A 19,164-nucleotide genomic window follows, 5' to 3' on the forward strand; every position below is an offset into this window, starting at 1 on the left:
ACACACCATGCTCATGCAAAATAATTCTGACACACATAGAAAGATCTTTGTGTTTACAGTAAAGAGTTGAATCTGTGAACCATTTATTGTAAAGTCTTCTCAGTCACCTGAATAACTTCCAAGCCTTGGAGCATTGTTGTCAGCACCATCGTAGAAGTCTAAGGAATCCCAGTTGTGTTCTGTGGCAAAACTCACCACTTGCACCTATGAAGAAAAATGTGAGATAAAGAACATAAACTTCTTCTCCTCTGTACTCAAGTTCAAAGATGACTCTAAATTGTAGCCTTTGTTGCTTTCAGTCATGAATAGTTATCTTGCTCCTCTTATCAAAGAGAATGGAAAATCATCATTTAGTGAATAAAATGACAACTATTTTTTATTTGATTGCCAATTCAAAGTATAAATCCTGTATACCCTTAGTGACCACATATTTCCTCTGACAAGAGTCATACAACCATGAAAATCATACAGGTATAGAATATGATTCTCTTGTTAGCAGGACATTGAGGAGAAGTCAAAACATTGTATTTTCAATTACTACAGTCTCTTTCTCTCTAGTTTCTCCAGGATTAAACTAGTCCCACAGGGATACATGACACTTCATCAATTTTGTCATTTTAAATTCTGCCTCCAGGTAAGAGAAAACTGCTGTGTTTGGTTACCTTCATCACTGCCTCATCTACTGAGGAGGAGCACTCACTAGCATGCTACTAACAAAGGGCAGAATAGTCACTTCATTTCTTCCAGAGATGACAACATCCTTCCACTCATAAGGAAATAAATTGCTGAAGGGAAGATATATCTCTTCTCATATAGCCAAATCACACTTTACAAAGTAGAGAAATACCAGATTCTTGCACTCGTTTTGTATGGGAGAGGGTCTGGTGTTGTTTTTTTGTTGGTTTTAGTGAAAAACCTTTTTACTGAAAAGCTTTAAAAGAGTGACAGAGCTATGATGAAACCCCAACCACCCAAAAGGGGTGCCTTAGTCATTCAGTTAGAGAATTATGCTTCTTTTGCCTCAATTATGCCTTTTTTTCCCCCAAAAAATGGAATAGCTTCAACAGAAGAAATAAATACCAGTTCCAGTAAAACCAAGTAATAAAGTTATTTTTCTATGTGAAATTTGGGACTTGGACCGTCTACTCAAAATGAAAGTGTGGTTACTATTTCATGGATGGGGGCCTTACATACTATTTTTGTAGGAACTGATAAGATACTATAACCTAAGGATTTCTTCTTTTTAAGTGAAGTGGTGAAGAGGCCCTGACTGTTAGGATGCTTCAGATACTTGGAGACAGTAAATAAACCTTTTCTTTATTACAACTCTGGAGCAAAAAATATAATGAAGCTTAAACACCTACATTGAAATCAAAGTTAGCAATTTAATCACCTCATTAATGCTTCTGAAAAATGCAGCCTGTGATAAGAGATAAGCCCTTCCAAAAAGCAACAGTGATGGGCTAAGTCAGGATGACAGTTCATGCCTCATTTAAATCCTCTGAACTATCCTCCTAGTATAAGAAATGCACAGAACAGAGTATCCTAACTGTCAGCTGTTCTAGTCAACTGTTTAAATCAAGTAGTGTTTCTCAAAATCAATCTCAAAACTTATTTATGCCATAAAATATTATTGGCAATAGACACTAATAGCTTTGGAAACTGGGCTCTTAAACATTATCATGTATACACCTATGTTGCATTTATAATGATTTCTGTTTTCTGCCTTTTTTTTGTAATTTTTAAAGGATTTGTAATTATTTAAAAAAAAATCTTCTGAATGCTCATAAAAAGTATAAACTAATATTATTTTTGAAACTTTTCATGAAACAGCAGAATACCTTAAAAGCTCTGTGATGAAATTTATTAAAAAGCTTTAATAAACTGTCAGCAACATTTTTCTTCTGATTTTCCTTATTAATTCTTTATCTTCAGAAACCGAGCTCTTTATTTATTCATTTTCTCTAGCAGTTAAATTTTGAACTGAGGACAGACTTAGAAAACTTGCTATCATGATTTCCTAATGTGCATTTTGGGAAAATTTGTTCACACGATGCTTAGAAGTCCTAATTTATTAAAGTCAACTGTCTTTCCAATTACCAGATTTCTGTCAGTTTCTTTAGAGAACTCTAGATATACACATTACTAAGCTTAATGGATACTTTCCTACTGAGTGTTCTATGAAGTTCTTAATCTATATAAGTAAACCAGAATTCTAAAACTATTTAAAAGAACAAATCCCCATCTCATGTTGAAACATACTGAAGCATCTTTACATCACAGTGAACTTCCATAAATATAAATAGCAGAGTAAATAGCAGAGTTTCTAGGAAAACATATATAACTTATCCTTGAAAGCAACTCAGTTAATTTTACTCTTAAAGGAGAATATATAAATTATATATTAAAGGAAATATATACATTTTGGGAGAGCAAAAAAGAATTCACAGGAAGGCTCTCTATTTCCTTTGGCTTATAAGGAGTTACTGATCTATTGAAATACATTTGTAAGTTACAGCGATTTTCTTCCAAGTAAAAGGCTACAAGTGCATCTTTAAAAGATTTTTTAAAGATCTTATAACTTTTAATCACTGCATAAATAAAAAGATCTGCAATAAAATCAATTTTCAGAATCATTAATGAGATAGAAAAACTGTACAGATAAATGATCTTTTCACCTTTTACATCAAGAGAAACAATTTGAAATATGATGATAACAAGCAAATAGCAAGCACACTTACTTGAATCCCAGCTCCCTCTGGTACTGTGATCTTCCACACACAATTCAGATTGTTGTCGTAAGGCTCAGGGTAACCAGGAGATAAAATGGTCCCTTTGCGCTTTGTTAAAATACCACCACAGGGCACTGAAAGGAAATGGATAAGGCAAGAAAAGAAGTATGAAGCTTCAGAATTGAGAAGAGTTATTATCAAAGCTTATACTATGTCTGAAAACTTTTTAAATTGATGCTACAATAAAAAAAATTATATATGCCTCAGGAGAATAAAATTTTATACCTCAAAACTCTTAACTGACCAAAAAAGGAATAGAAGAAAATTAGAATTATATCAGTTTCCTACCTGACAGAATCATGCTTATATTCCCCTTATTTATTTGACCTTTACAAAGTGAAATCCATGCCACTGTCTCCTACTAATCTTACAAAAATAAAGGATTTTTAAGGGTTAGATGGAAGTTTGAAAAGTTATGTCTTGTATTAGTGTAAAAGATAAAAACTGTCACAAACAAAAAGGTAACATTCTTTCTTAATATTACTCCTTTGTTGTCTAAATAATTAATAACACCAGTCTCAACTCCTTGACTGCTCTCTGCTTGTGCGAGTTATTCCATTACAGTCTGTGGATCTATCACATCAGTAGAGAATTTACAAGGTCCTTGCAAGACTACATTCATCACATGTGTGTCCATAGATTAATAAAAGTATTATGCATGAAACAGGACAGATACATTAAGCACCGTCAAGTTTCTCTTCTGAATGTTCAACTTGAATGTATCTTGTCTTTATCATTAGAGGCTCTAACAGAGACAAAGCATATTACAGCTTAATCTGCATACAGATATCCTGTTGGTATTTTAGAAGCTGAAGAAAAAGATTGATGAGATGGTTTATCAAGTCCATTAGGAGCTAATGTATCACTTCTATGCAACATCACTAAGTTCTGAAGGGAGCTGCAAATATGAGGATTTAGAAAATAGATAGATTACAACTTATCTTAATAATAAATATTGTATCTACATATTGTGTGCCATATAATTGATAGAATCTGTTTGGAACTACATGGATAAAATAAAAGCCAGTGTCACTTAAAGTGTTTGAACAATTACTGATAAAAGGATGAACAGACAGAATGGTTGATGCCAGCCAGGCTGCACCTTGAATGTTGGGTTAATTTTTGGGCCCCTCACTACAAGAAAGACACTGAGGTGCTGGAGCGAGTCCAGAGAGGGGCAACAAAGCTGGCAAAGGCTCTAGAGACTACAGCATGTAAGGAGCAGCTGAGGGAGCTGGGACTGCTCAGCCTGGAGGTAAGAAGGCTTGGGGAGACTTAAAATCTGAAAGGAGGTTGTAGCCAGGTGGAGTTCCTCTTCTCCCACGCAGCAAGTGATGGGACAAGAGGACATTGCCTCAGACTGTGCCAGGAGAAGTTCAGATTGGACATCAGGTAAAGTTTTTCAGAGGAGGGATGTTTAAGCACCTTAATGGGATACCCAGGGAAGTGGTGGAATCACCATTCCTGGAAATGTCCAAGAAAAGACTGTACGTGGCACTTAGTGCTGTGGTGTAGTTGACGTGGTGTTTGGTCAAAGGTTGAACTTGATGATCTTGGATGTCTTTTCTGACCTTAATGAATCCATGATTCAGTGATTCTATATCTATTATCTGTATTGAAATATTCAAACATTCACTAGAATTAAGGTAATTTAATATGCTCATGTCTACCACTTCAATTATTAAACTAATTTAGTTTAATGCAATTTTCACCTCGTATGTATTTTATGACCTTTATTGACACTGGGATTTTCACACAGAAGGTGGCCTGTAACCCTTCCTCAATTCAACTTGTCTAGAGACAGATAGCTTTGTCTTCCATAGACTAAATCATGCGTTCAAATATCAATAACATATTGCGATCATCCAAAATAATGACTTCAACAGTTTGTCAAGTTGTTATATCTGAAAAAACAAAGGGAATTTATATCAAGGAGAAAAGTAGTACAGTTCTACTGATTAAACTGTAGTCTATGAGACTAAATAAGATAGAGCCACATACTTCATCTTCTTACTGATATAGAAATTGTGGTTCTATTGCTATGCCTGAAACAGTCTCAATGAACATTTTTTGTTTTAAACTTGGTTAATCATATTTTATTAATATTACCCCACTGATACTTAGCCTTGATCTCTTATCAGGATTTTGGTATTTTGGAGATAATCGTCTTTTTTACTAAAAACCACTCAGACTCTACCACGCACCATCAGCTGATTAGCATGGCAGACGAATGAAAATGTGTTGTTTTCATCTACTCACCCAAACCTCTGTTGTGCACTCTGCTGGAATCAGTATAATAATGCCATTTTTGCAATGGGTTATGATATCTTTTATAAAAAAAATTGTTCCCTATCATGAAAAGTAAAGTGGGGAATTTCATCAAAATTACTAGATTTCCAGTTGGTGTAAGTCAGTCAATACATGTCAATGGATGCACACTAATTTAAAAATTAAATTTTGAGAATTTATCTTTTATTCTAGAACCAGACAAGGTATGTTTTCTGATCTGAAAAGTTACTGCCTTTTTCCTGACAAGTAACTAAATATCAGTGCAACTATTTCTAAATCTTTAATATAGTAGCATTGTCCCTAATAACTTACAACATTGTGTTAGAGATCTGCAGTGTAAGAGCATCTTATTCTTGCAAGAATTCAGGGCACAAGCTAGTATTTCTGATTCTTGGTTAAGGAGGGACAGCCAGGAACTTCCAGTGATGTTAATGTAACTGGAGCTACCTCATAATTTATGGCAGCAGAGTATGTTCATGAAACTTGTGAAATGTCACAGCAAGGTTAGAATAGAAGTAGAATAGAAAGGTTAGCATAGAAAGGAGAATAAAACTTAACCTTGAATAAAAAAGAAAGTAAATGGAAGTAAGCAAGAATAAAATACTACACCGAAGATGAAGAATAAACACATTCAGCTACACTTTAAGCAGTAATTAGTTCTATTAAAAAGCCTTAGAAACTCACCAACACATGTAGGGAGTGAATCATTCCATTGTGCCAATGCATTCGGTACTGTATCACATCTAATTGCTGTTGACCCATGGAGGATATAGCCTGGATTGCACTCAAAAAGAACCAGTGAACCAACTGCAAATTCATTTCCAATCCTTTTTCCAAATCTTGGTTCAGGCACAGAGCTACACTGTGTTGCACTTGTTCTTGGAACAGCTGTGAACATACAAACAATTGTGGATTCTTAATTTTAGATTTGGTGAGAGAACACAGATTTGGAATCACAAATCTTTAAAACATCTAGAAGAAACTTTCAGCTATTTCCATTAAGAACATTTTCATAATCCCCAAATGAATCTTCACAATAGTGACTGCATGCTTTTGATGACTGAGTTACTGTTTAGGAGAGCATAGCACTGATATCCTTGCCAAGATTTGAAGTAATGCATAAAATCCATGTGGAAACCTTTCTAAAATGACACTTAGAAGAAATACTACCATGAGATACTCAGCTAATACAGGGTTTCAAAATAACATTTTGTGTCAGATATTTACATTTATTCATGTGGATTTCTAAATGTGTATTCTGGCTGTCAGATGAGGATTTAAATGTAATGAAAGAATGAATTGCAGTTTCAAGGGTTGATATACAAAAATTTCTGCATCTGACTCATAAAAAGGCAAATAATGAAAATCAAGTAAAATATCTTAATAATAGTAAGATCATTTTTAACTCAAAGGTAATAACACTTACAGCTATTCACATTTAAATTGAGAGATAAACCAGTTAGAGCACCCAGATGGATCCAACATTTGTCAGTCAGATTCACACACAGAAAACAGCAGCTTTGTATAGCTGTCTTCTTAAATTTGGAACCCCTCTTATGCTTCTTAAGTATTTGATCTCAGCTTTAAAATACAGATAAAAGAATAGTTTCAAACATTTTTCACAACATGTAGAAATAGTGATACTTGTTCTATTGTTAAAAGGCTATTACTTTCCTCTTCATTCCCAGTGTGTTTCTCTCTGATGATTTACAAACTATGATGAACAGAATAAATGTACACATTTTTCTAGGTTGTCTCACCTTGATAAACAAAATGAAATCCTTTAGCTGTTACTGGTCCAACTGAGGTAAATCTGACGGTGATCTGGTTCCCCGAGCTCAGTGGAAGGGATTCACCTACTCAAACAATGAAAACATAAAGCTATCATAGCCACTTTTTACTAAAGAAAATACCTGTCAACATCTTTGCAGCTAGAAATAATACTCTCCAAACCCACTCTGCTTCAGTAAACTTTGCAAGATATATGCATTTTTAATATTTGATGTTGACAGTATTATGTCATTCTAGAAAAAGGGTGTTAAAACTCCCCTCAGTTACTAGGAATATTTGTTGGGCTTTTTATTTATCAGAAACAAACAAACCCTGCAAAAAAACCCCATAAAAACAAATCAAACCAAGAACAACAAAAACAACAACAAAAAAACCATACTACAACATGCTCTCCCCGCTTCCAAAGCCACAGAAAACCAAAGCCAAAATTAAAAAAAAAAAGAAAAAAAAAAGAAAAACAAAAAACCGCAAATCCCAACTCCCTTACCTCTTTAAATTGAGCTAATACACAATTAATCTATTTGATTTTACTTTGGTACAAATATGCATTGTTTTCCCTTTAAAATATCTACTACCTATTTCAAATTACTCACTAGATACAAGCCATAAAGGCACAGAGTAAGAAGTCCTCAATACCCACAATAATAGCTAAATACCAAAAGAAAAATATCTAAAAACAAAAACAAAAAACCTCCAATTTTAATTCATTTTGTTCATCAACGCAAAGATTTTGAAGTGTTTAGTTCAAAATCTGGATTTCATATATTTGCCTGAGATGAATTTAATCAAACATGACAATCATTTTTTTCTCCTTATTTGAACTACATTGTATTTCTAGGTTCATTAAAAAAGTAAATAACGATATACTGACAGTTCTGTTAAATGATACCTGAATGAGATCCTGAGAGAGAGGATAACAAAGATGATTGCAGAGTTGGGCCATCGTATACTTCAACTACGTCATGGAGGGATGTCTGGAAAAACACAAACTGGCCAAAAACAACTGACCAAATAAAAAGGAAAAGAAGGAAGAGGCACCAGTAGCCAAGAAAAAAAACAAAACCAAATCCAAATAGGGAACAGAATAAGAAAGGGGAAAAAAAACAAAAACAAGAGAGAACACAATATACATTAATGTATGGTTTTAAAAATAATAAAGTCAGCTGTCCTGCTGCTGAATTTTAGCTGTTTTTCATACCATTACAGCAGGAAAAGGATAAAAATACAACTAAAATAGACAATGAAGGTACAGAACCCATACATATACCATACATACACATATAATCATTAAAAGAGTCTCGTAATGAAAGAACAAAACAATTTTTCCCTTGTTGAATATTCTTTCAAATTCTGTGTCCTCCCCCATGCAACACTCATCTAAATACTCAGTGTAATTTTCTCCTTTATAATTCCAGACATATTATTATATACCATGCTTTATTAATTAATTTTGTTGATAACCCTCTGTAACTTTTATTTACCTTGGAATATTTCATTTTTATTAAGAATATTAACATTCAATATATCTTCACCTTTGTGAAATAAATGAGAAACTGATTGAAGGCAACAAACACTTTTCAGAATACATCTATTGAATCACAAAAAATTTTATTTTCAAAGTCATTCTAGTAGAAAAACTCAATGAAAGACTTATTTTTGCACTTAAGTTCAAAGGTTTGCATAGCCCATTTGAATCACAGGTTGGGTGGTTTTAATTTCCATACAAGTAAAAAGTGAAAAGAAAAATAATATTTTTGGGTTAGTTCTGACCCAGAAAATATTTATATCCAACATTACTAACAGTGGAAGGGAAAAGGACTTTGGGTCTAGACATGTACGAAGTGGAAACAGTCAGGTATTTTTAGGTACTGGAACACCTATAAAGAGAAAAGCTAAGGGAGAGAGGAGGAATGGGGGAACATTTGTTATCCTAAGTTTGCTTTCCAGAGCAACTGCTCCATGTGCTGAGGCCCTGCTTCCCAGGAAGTGTCTGAACATCACTTGCTGATGGGAAGCAGATTCCCTTTATTTATGCACACACAAATGCAGCAAAGTGGGATTTTAGGATTCCATGTGCTCCTTTGTGCCTCTGCTTTGTATACCATTGGTTCATTTTCAAATATGCTCTGCTGTACCCCGAAATCTATTGGTGGGTTCCCTATGCCTGTCTTCCCTTCAGACTCCCTGGGACTGGCTCTGGGGGAGACAGTCCCTCCCCTTCCTTTCCCTTTATAAGGTGATGTCCGGATCAGCGCAAGGTCTTTCCATCTCTGGGCTGGCAGCCCTTATCCCATTCCTGCCTTTCCTCCCCGCTTCTCCTCCCCTGCAACCCCCTTTTCCCTGTTACCCCAAATAAACCAATCTGCCAGAACAGAGATGGAGTCCAGTTCTTCCTTTGTCTCATGACATTCCTGCTTGAATTGACGTGGCTGAAAGACTGCCACCATGCCACAGAACCTCGGGGGCCGCCCGCCCCGAATTCAGTGGGATTTACATGAACCAGAGACCCGGTCCGGGGGGGAGCCGGCCTGTGCCACCCTCTCAGACCGCGATACAACACACAAACTTTTGTTCATCTTTTCCTGCTTTAGTAAACTGCCTTAACTGAACCTACTAATTGCTTTCCATCTTCTTCTCTCTCCCTTGTTCTGCTGCAAAGGGAAATCATAGAGGGGCTTGGTGGGCACCTGATGTCCAGCCAAGGTCAACCCACTACACTGACCCAGCAAAGAATTAAACCCAACTCAAAATTCAAACCTTTACAGACAGCATATAATTGTCATTAATGATGGCGCTGATCTAGTAGTATCTACCTGGATAATATACATTTATTTTATACATTATGCCAGGTTTTCAATCTAAAATAACCTACATGGATATCAATGGAATAAGATAATTCTTCACCCTGGGTTTTCCCTTCTTAGGGATATTTTGTGTGCCTAATGATGTATTGATCTCAGAAAGCTTAAGCAGAAAATCAAGTCCACTACTGCTGTAATTCACTTGCCTTTAAGAAAATACCAGAAGGACTCACATGGTTTAAGCATTGTTATTACAGAAACTGAAATGTGCTATTCATATAAGCCCTCCTGGTGAACCTCCAAGTATTTGCTTAAAGGCTGAGTCAGCATTTATAATAATAGGTCTTAGTAACTGTCCCTGGCAAAGGAAAATGAAAATCAGCCTATTATTTATAAGAGGAACCAAATTACCTTTGCAGTTCTTAATACATATATATGTCTCCAACCAGAATCTATTTCAGTCTGGAAAAGACATACATGAGCTGTATCATGGTCATTATTTTTTACAGTAACATCACTGATTCTCTTGCACCAAATTAGTTTGAAGAACTGAGAAAAAGCCCAAGAAACAAAAGACCCAGATATATCAATATTTGTTAAGAATGATAATTTAAAATTGTGCTTGAATATGGTGGTTTTGATAATTTTCTTTAATATATTCAAAACAGGTTGCTTCTAATTGTGAATGAAAAATTAAGGTATTCAGGGGCCTAACAGCTGTGTATAAAATAGGTCTAATTGTAGAGCTAGAGGTCTTAGAATTTCAGGTTACTTTGTAGAAGTTAACTTCTCATAGTTTCAAATACAATTTCTGTCATCAGTCTAAATAATCTTTACAAAAGAGAGTTTTGTTCACATCATGAACAAATAAAATATAAAAACTTTAGTTCACTGTAAAAAAACCAAAACCATAAAAATCTGTTTCTACATCTGCTCCACTGATGATATGCTCTTTTTGCTTATGATTTAGCTATGATTTTTTTCATTCCTATGAACTCCTTAAAAGGAATTACAATACCATATTTAGTTCTGTTTTGAGGAAAAGAAAAAGAGGGAAAAGTCCACATTTTTGAGAAGCATCTTTAAAAACAAGGAAAGAGAATTCTCTCACTAGAGAAGTAGTCTCTATGACAATTAAGGATAATACGTATGCACTAAGAAAGAAGAAATGCAAATTTTTCATGTATCTTAACTCCCACATCTGGAGACCCCATTCATTGTGCTAAGTGGTGGTTCATGGTCGGTCAGCAAATGATAAACAACAAAGGAGAAAATCTATGCTTTAAACAAACAGGATTCAGGCATAACTACAGGAAGCAAGGAACTGCTGTGTGAGGTTTTCACTCAATGAGAAAGACTCAGCAAGTCTTCACAGTTGATCATATTAATGTCATCAATTAAATGATCATCTGATAGGAAAAACTCTTGCACCCATTCTCATTAGAAAGAGAGGAATTCTTCACAAAATAGACATCTGCATTAAGACTTGACTACACTAGTATGATGACAATCACTTCCAACCAGTTTTCTTTGCAGGAGTTACAGATTTTTTTTAATATGTTTTAAAGTTAAGGTCCATCAATTATTTATATGAAGTAGTTCAGCATTCATTGACTGCAAGCCAAGATTTTTTCATAACATAATCATGGAAATTATATTTTATAAACTCAGGGTGATCAAGGTACAAAGGCCTATTATGACCCTTTGCAGCCTTAATCTAAGACAATAGCAGAAAAATTACTTTTCCTATAATGTTTAAAAAGTCAGAGTCTACCTACTTTTGCAACTTATATTCCCCTCCTACTGGAACATAGTCTGTCTCTTTAAATGACTCATTTTATTTAGGTACTTATCTTCATAACAAACAGCAGATAAGAAAAATACCTATGAAGTTTTCCCTTGTATTTAGGAAGAACCAACAACACAATGTGATGCATTGAACTAGAAATAGAAATGACAGACTGACCCACTATTTTAAAATTAACTAACACTCATGTAGACACCAAATAAACAGATATTTGTCCCCTTCTGCTGAGAAAAATGTCCGGTAAAACTTGGACATTGTAAGATAATTTGAGTGTATGTTAGGCTTTTTGAAGAGAAGGTGCTCAATAATCTGTGAGAAGGTTTTTGAAGGAAAAGGTTGAAAGATGACACCCTAAAGCGATGACCTTACAGAATTCATGGACAGGAATATTGCTCTCTGTAAGGAAACCTAAAATAATTTTGACCAGCTCACATAAAAGAATTAGAAGATCTGATCTTTTACTGTTTAATGTAATACTTCAGTTTGACATAACACTGAGTATGTCTGAGTTAGCACTGCTAACTCTAACACTATCACTTCTAAATAAAAATAGTAGCAGAGGTGTCATTTTTTAAAAAATGTTTCTCCTCTTACATTTCCAAACATTTGGTTGTCTGCCAGTTACTGTTAATACAGTCTACTCTGTTTCTGTAACAGCAATCTTTAGTGATTATCAGTTAGATTTTTCTGTAATGGTTGACACTTCTCAGCATATGCTGTAACAGGAAAATTATTAACTTTGTGAATACAAAGTAGAGTCCCTGCTAATAGTACCTATTGTGTAAATCTTGATTAATTTCAAAGGAATAACAGAATAAAACACTTGTCTAGTGTTCCTGACCTTGGAAGAAGTAAAATGAGGCTTGTGAGGGGTTTATGTGTAAACCATTGGAAGGGATATTCTTACTGACATGAGTTAAGGACAGAGAAGTGCTGAGTGACTGAGCAATGAAACTGAGTTGGTATATACAAGAAAAATCTATGAAAGGCCTCAAATGTAACAGAATTCTATCTCAATATTATCATATGTATAGCACAAATTTACTGTTTTTAGCAAATTAATATGAGTGGTCAACATAAAAGTCATGGAGGTTTTCCAAGCCACACACAGATGTGCCAGTTAAATAAATTTTAAATGGGTGAATTATTTTGAATTTATACTAGTTCTTCTCAATGTATGTGACACACACTACTGTCTAATCTTTAATATCTTAATCTGTGGAAAAAGCCTTTACTGAATTATTTGCTTTTCATCGAGAGTTATTGGTGTTTGGTAGTCTCGATTGGAGATGCCAAATGGAGTCCTACATTTCCTGGCATGACATCCAGATGACTAAGGAGGAAAAAGCAGAATAAAGGGTTCTCTCTGCAAACAAGGAAGAGGGAAGGAAGGGCAGAAAGAGTTCTGGTTCTTAAAGCTCTCATGCACCACTTTCTGCCCAGAGATGAAGGTGAAGAAAATATCTGCTCCATTCAATAGATCTCAAAAAAAGAGAGTGAACAGATCTACTGAGCTGCAAGCCATCCTCTGCTGGTCTTCCTTTGTTTTAGTTCTTTAAAGTGTTGAATGGAAACATGCTGGTTTGTCCTCTCTCCTGTTACTGTATTTCTGCATTATCAGACTAGGTGAAGAAGAAGGAGATGAGAACTGCAATATCTCGAGTTTGAGAAAAGGAAATGTTTATCTGAATGTATGAATAGACAGTAAGATGTTTTGGGACAGAAGATGGGACAGTTATTAACGCTAGAGGCTCAGCATGAGGAAGTGGTGTGAAACTGCACAGAAAAAAAAAAGCTTACATGCATATTTCCCAACAAATGGGCATAATTCCATATAAAATATGAGATTTTGGACTTTTCCTGGAGCTAGAGCTGGAGCAGGAGTGAACTCTCCTAATTAACACAATTCCTGTTTTCTTCTAAAATCATCAGAGTTTATTACACTACATAAACTATCATTTTCCTCTGGCTTCAAAGCTCTACCTCCCTTTCTTTTTCTCCCTTTCTGCAGCTCACATCTCTCTCTCCTGGCCTGAATCATCATGTGTATATATAAAGCTCTTTTGGGATCTGCAACAACACAACAGTAGGGGGAAAACAGTTAAAACAGTATTTTTTTATTTATTGCTAGTTATGTAATGTTATTTTCATATTATATTATTAATTACAGAGTATATTATTGAAATAATTTTTAAAACTACTAGTATGTGCATCTGCTACCTAATACAGAATCCTGAAGGATGCATCAAACCACACAACTTTCTTCTTATTTTTCTCTATAATAATTTGTTTCGATTTTACTCAACTGAAATCCAAATATTGATTATTATCATTTAAGCAGGTAACATTGATTTGTTTATCCCTATGGACAAAAAGACCTCCTTTTAACTCTTTTAATGCTCTTCAGATTTATTATTTTATATCTGAGATGCTGAATTTATCTCATTTTGCCTAACCAACTAAAAGCTAGACAGTCTTTTGCACCTTATTACTCAACATTTTTCCTGAGTTGAAAGGAAATACAACACCACATTTAAAAAGAAAAAAGGCCTCTGTTCCTGTGTGTTCTGGTTCCAGCCAGGACAGGGTTACATTTTGCAGTAGCTAGGAGGGAGCATGGCCAGGACAGGTGGTTGTACTTTACCAGCTCATTGTCATTGTTGGGGGTTGGGGGAAGGAAGGCTTTATGAGGAGAAGGGATTCCTTCAGGTCCAGTAAGCCTGGCAGAGGGAGCCATCTGGTATTGTCTATTATCATCTGGTTTTTTTTCCATGTGACTTGTTTCTTTCTTATGCCCTCTGTCATTAATACTGTTTCTGTTACTGATCTTATTCTTATCTCATTCCTGTTTACAGTGAATTGTTCTTATAGCAAACAACAATCTTTTGTGCCCCCAGTTCTTCTCTTCAGTCACTCACAAGAGGGAAGGGGGATGGGAGAGAAAGTGGCAGTATGGCTATAGTGGGAGCACTAAACCTCACTATTTTTGATTTTTTAGTTGGTTTTTTTTTAGTTTTTGAACAAATGTCAGTCTCAATGTCTTGCATAGAAAATATACCTCTCATATGTTTTCAATGTTATTTGTAAACGATGAAAGAGAGTTGAAGTGATAATACACCTGAAGTAGAACAGTTTGACCAAAAAAAAATACAGGTGGCCATAGGCAGTAATTGTATGTTATTTAATAGACTGAGAGTGAGTTAACAGACCTGAAGCACAGACTAGCGTGAGAATTAGAAATTTATACTGAATAAAAGCTGCATGGAGAGGCCTACTGGTAAGTTAGGCAATATATTGTTTGATATAAAAGTATACCAGTTTCAAAATATTCTACTGAAACACTTTAATGAAGGTGTTCAGATGTTTTCCTATATTATTCTGGTCCTACATGTAGTCTTTCTTAAAAACTAAAGTAGGTCTTTGGTCACTAGTAATGTTTTCTAATTGGGTATTTTTGTGGTGGATAACAGAGCACATTTTAAATCTATGCTAATGCCTCATAGATCGATCAATGATTAATGCTATAAATCTAAATAAAAGCAGAAGAATGAGAGAACTATGTTTCCCATCTACTTTGCACAGGCTGTGTTTTCTGAGATTATTTTAACAAGCCAATAGTCAAAGCTGTAGACTTAGCTGCTAATTTGAAATTAACTGTTTGGTACAGTTTAAACTTCTTGCTTCAAATATACTCTGAGGGGAGTAGCAAGGGAGACAAAATGATGTGTTCAGTTCTCTGAAAGTCCATCAGTGACCAACACAGTAGTGAGAAAAAAAAATGGAAGCATAATTACTTAAATTTTTTTCTTCTTCTAAATAAAAGACAATTCTTGACTGTTATAATGTGCAAGTACTCAGGATTCTCTGAAAGGGATGAGACCATCAGGTGGCATGACTCTCGCTTAGGCCCAGTAATGGTAAACTACTGATTTTTTCTTTAGTGCCTTGCAAAATAGACCAGTTGCGCACATTGCATGATCTGTGATCACTTCATTGGTTCATTTTACTGAGAAAAGTGAGTGGAAAACATTAGATGAGGCAGAGAGTAAGTAGGAGACCATTGTCCTGCTACTACAAAAGTGTTCTTAACAGCAGAAATGTGAAGATCTTATTAATTTTGAGCATGGGCAGCATTTTCCAATCCTACTTCATTGCTTTCTTATACAGTTGCTTATATGCTTTTAGAAAACAAATCTGAATCTCACTTTCATAGCATCTGACTAAGCAAGATTTTCTGAAAAGAAAGAGCAGTATACCAGTAAAAGTAAACCATGTGAATTTTGTTTCTTGTTAATATTTCTATTACAGTCTCTGAACTGAAGGAGAAAGGAAACTCCTGCAACTTTTAGTTGTTTTCCTGTAGATCTTAACAATAGCCTGTATGTAACAGAAGGAATATCCAGAGATAACAGAACAAGAATTGCTTCTATTGATATCTCTTGTGAGGTTATAACAAAATCATTCATAAAACTAGTGTCTCCAAAGACACAAATTACATGAAGTTCAAATTAATTCTATTCTACAAACCCCCTATTTATAGTTCTGGGAAGAACTGACCTTTTAATGTAAGAAAATTATTTTAAAAAAAAGTAGCAAGGAAACATGGAATTGGTTAATGATGTATTTAAAGAAGGTGCCCAAATTTGCAGGCTGGTCTTCCCTTGATAAATTGATGTTTAAGTCTCTCTCTAATGCTTATGGAGGGACCACAAGGAGACTAACCTCTTAAGTAGTATACAAAGCAGAAGGAAGAAAAAATTTAATCTCTGGAGTAACAATGGTAATAATAAGACGAATACAATAATAGAACATGATTAAGCCAAAAAAAAACCCACCCCAAACTTATTAAGATACAAGGTTTAATTCAAGCTCTATATTAATTATGTAAAAAAGGTTCTAGATTTAATGGCAAAGTCACTTTCAAAAAACTCTGTTTCTTCAATCACCTCTCAGCTAATTTAGAACTACTAATTAAAAGTACAACAGCTTTCTGCATATAATAATTATCTTTTATCAACTTACTAGTAAATGTTATTGTTTAGATCAGATGATTAACCAGTTCATTCATCTGAAACAAATTATCACTTCAATTTACTGAATCATGTGGATGAAATTAATATTTGAGTAATTATTTTTCTTTTCATTAGTAGGCAAACCCAAAAGAACTCCCAGAGACCTCCCAGTGGAATAATAAAAAACAAAAAAAAAAAAAAAGAGAAAACATTGAAATAATCCTTCATAGTCAAAATCATTAAAAAGTACATAAAAACAATCTGTGAAAGGAAAAAGTGAAATTATTTCAGCCATTTGATAGCTGTAAATAGGAGAAATAGGACTTCATCAATATGATCCCTATAGTAAATATGACCACTTATCAGTTTCCAGTCTGGCAACAGACATGTTGTTAGTCTGCCTGAGTCTATAACTGAAATGGGAAGGCAAAACCCAGGGACTGTTCCAAGACCTAAATGAGAAACTTTTGTGTTTTTGGAGAAAGCAAACCTTGCATAACAATCATATTGTCATTTTAAGATCCACAGTCCTTTACAGAAAATGGGAATGGGAGAAAGGAGGATGAGGGCAGGAGGAACAGATGGCTTGGAGAAATAAAAGTTTGACTTAGTGATTCAATAATGAGAAACCTCAAAAAACATAGTTTTTTTTAAAAGCCTATTTCTGATTGTCTGTTATAACTTCTAATAGTGGGTGTTTACCACAAGTCGGTGTTTACCATAACATGTATTTTAAAATGACAGGTCTGTGCAGGCCTCAAGTATTAAAGCAAAAAGCAGAGTATTCCATCCAAAGTTACATTTACTGTTAGAGTGGAATTTGGGGTGTGACGGTCCCAACAAGAGAGCCACATTGCTCTAACATCATCCCAAACACACAGAATCTGCACTGATGTGGTACAGGTGGTTTATCAGAGTAGGACTCTTAGGCAGGTCTCATCCCATGTCAATAACAAAGGTTGTGTTTGCCTTTATCTTCTCATGCAACACTCATATAATCAGAGCTGGGCAAGTCTTATTAGCTGAGCATTGGTTTCAGGGAGGCTTTACCCTTTCACAGAATTCCTGTTCTTCCCAATTCTTCTTTTGTTAGTCATCCCTTGTAATCATCAAATTATATGATCCTTCTCCAACTTCCTGCTTTATTGACATACCCTAGGTGCCTCCTCAGAGAAACAATAGGTCTTTTATCCTTCAGTTGTTTCCACACTGGCCTCCAAAACCAGAAATTCGACATCTTCACTAAGTAACAACTCAAAGCAATTTCCTCTCACCAAATAGCCGTATTTTGACAGTCTTGTAACGACTTCCCAAAACACATTGCAAGTTTTAAACTCTTATAAAGAGATGGGATTTTCTTGCCACAAAATATGTGCAAGTACCCAACTTCTTGTTTTTTTCACCCTTTGAGAAGTTATTCACATTTTCCTGAACTGTACTCATGTTATCAGAGTAGATGCAACTCAGTTCTATCTAAAATTCAGCTAGAAAATTTCTTTTAAAATTACTATAGATAAACAATTGGATACAAACAGCAAATGGCTAACACCGCCCCCACCCCCCCCCACCCCCCTTTTTTCCAGTAAAACAGATTGTTCAGGGATTCTGTTTTTAAGCTTGTGGAATAATCACCCAGGTCTACAGTCAAGAATACAAATGGAAGAAACACAAAGCAAAATATAGTGAGGATGGCAAAGACCTTTGTATTTGTTTTCTAAACAAATGTAATTAAAGAGAAATCACTGAGAGAAATCCAGAATCTTTGAAGTTTGTGTCCACAGTGGTGAAAACAAACACTTGAGTCAATACAGATAATCTTACTTAAGAGAGCAGCGGCTTATATCCAAAGAAATGTAACTAAGAGAAAAGTGAGAAATATGGATTACAACCACACAAACAGGTCTGAGGTTTCTCGCTCTGGGGAAAGCGGCAGGACCCCCAAAACCCCACGAAAAGGGGTCGCCAGTGCCATGCAAACCCCCACGCAGTCTGGGCCGGTGGGAGCCAGGGCGCCGCGAGCACGTGGGAGCACACAGCGTGGCATGAAGCTTGGGCGACAGAAACTCTGCAGGAACCATGGGTGAGGCGAAGGAACACACTGGAGACTGTTTCTGTTCTCCCACGGGGCTTATTTGGGGTCTTCGGGGGGGTTGCAGGGAAGGAGAAAGATGGAGGAAAGCGGGGAAAGGGCGAGGGGTCTGAGAGCCCAGAAACAGAAGGTCTGAGGGGAAGAAAGGCAGGGGAACACACCAATAGACTTCTGATAAGGCAGGATGCATATTTCAAAACAGCCAATAACATACAGAGCAGGGGAACAAAGGAAAAGCCACATGGAGCTCGGCAGAGCCGCACTGCGACATGGGTCCTAACAGTGAACCCTTTTACAAGCAGAAGATGTTCTGTTAAAGAATTTTTTGCAGTTCCTTGATCCTGGTCTGATCCTAATGAGCTCCTTCCCTGAAATATATCAGAATATTTCAGGATGGAAACTTGGCAATGTCTTCTCACAGATTCCATGTCCAGATCTCACTGTCTCTTACTTCCAACAAGTGAAACTTGTGTATCAGGGAGTAGGCATTTCTGCAGTTGTTCTGTTAGGATGATTTTCCTATTGATTTTGGAGCTACAAAATAGGAAAATGCAGTGGAGCGGGAGAAAAAATAGCAAATACC

At 35.5% G+C, this 19,164-nt stretch overlaps 1 protein-coding gene across 1 annotated transcript in view; it reads right to left on the bottom strand.

The window, feature by feature from the left end:
• The window catches only part of CSMD3 (CUB and Sushi multiple domains 3), a 596,977-nt gene that overhangs the window by 111,800 nt on the left and 466,013 nt on the right, over positions 1–19,164 (bottom strand). The window contains exons 33-37 of the mRNA XM_085053430.1: positions 7,762–7,875; positions 6,842–6,937; positions 5,766–5,969; positions 2,742–2,866; positions 108–204 (exon numbers count right to left, since the gene is read on the bottom strand). Of these exons, the coding sequence (XP_084909556.1) occupies positions 108–204; positions 2,742–2,866; positions 5,766–5,969; positions 6,842–6,937; positions 7,762–7,875 (636 nt within the window). The remainder of the gene's footprint in view (positions 1–107; positions 205–2,741; positions 2,867–5,765; positions 5,970–6,841; positions 6,938–7,761; positions 7,876–19,164) is intronic.

Source organism: Lichenostomus cassidix, chromosome 2 (genome assembly GCF_008360975.1).
Source record: "Lichenostomus cassidix isolate B80296 chromosome 2, HeHo_3.0, whole genome shotgun sequence".
NCBI classification, from domain to species: domain Eukaryota; kingdom Metazoa; phylum Chordata; class Aves; order Passeriformes; family Meliphagidae; genus Lichenostomus; species Lichenostomus cassidix.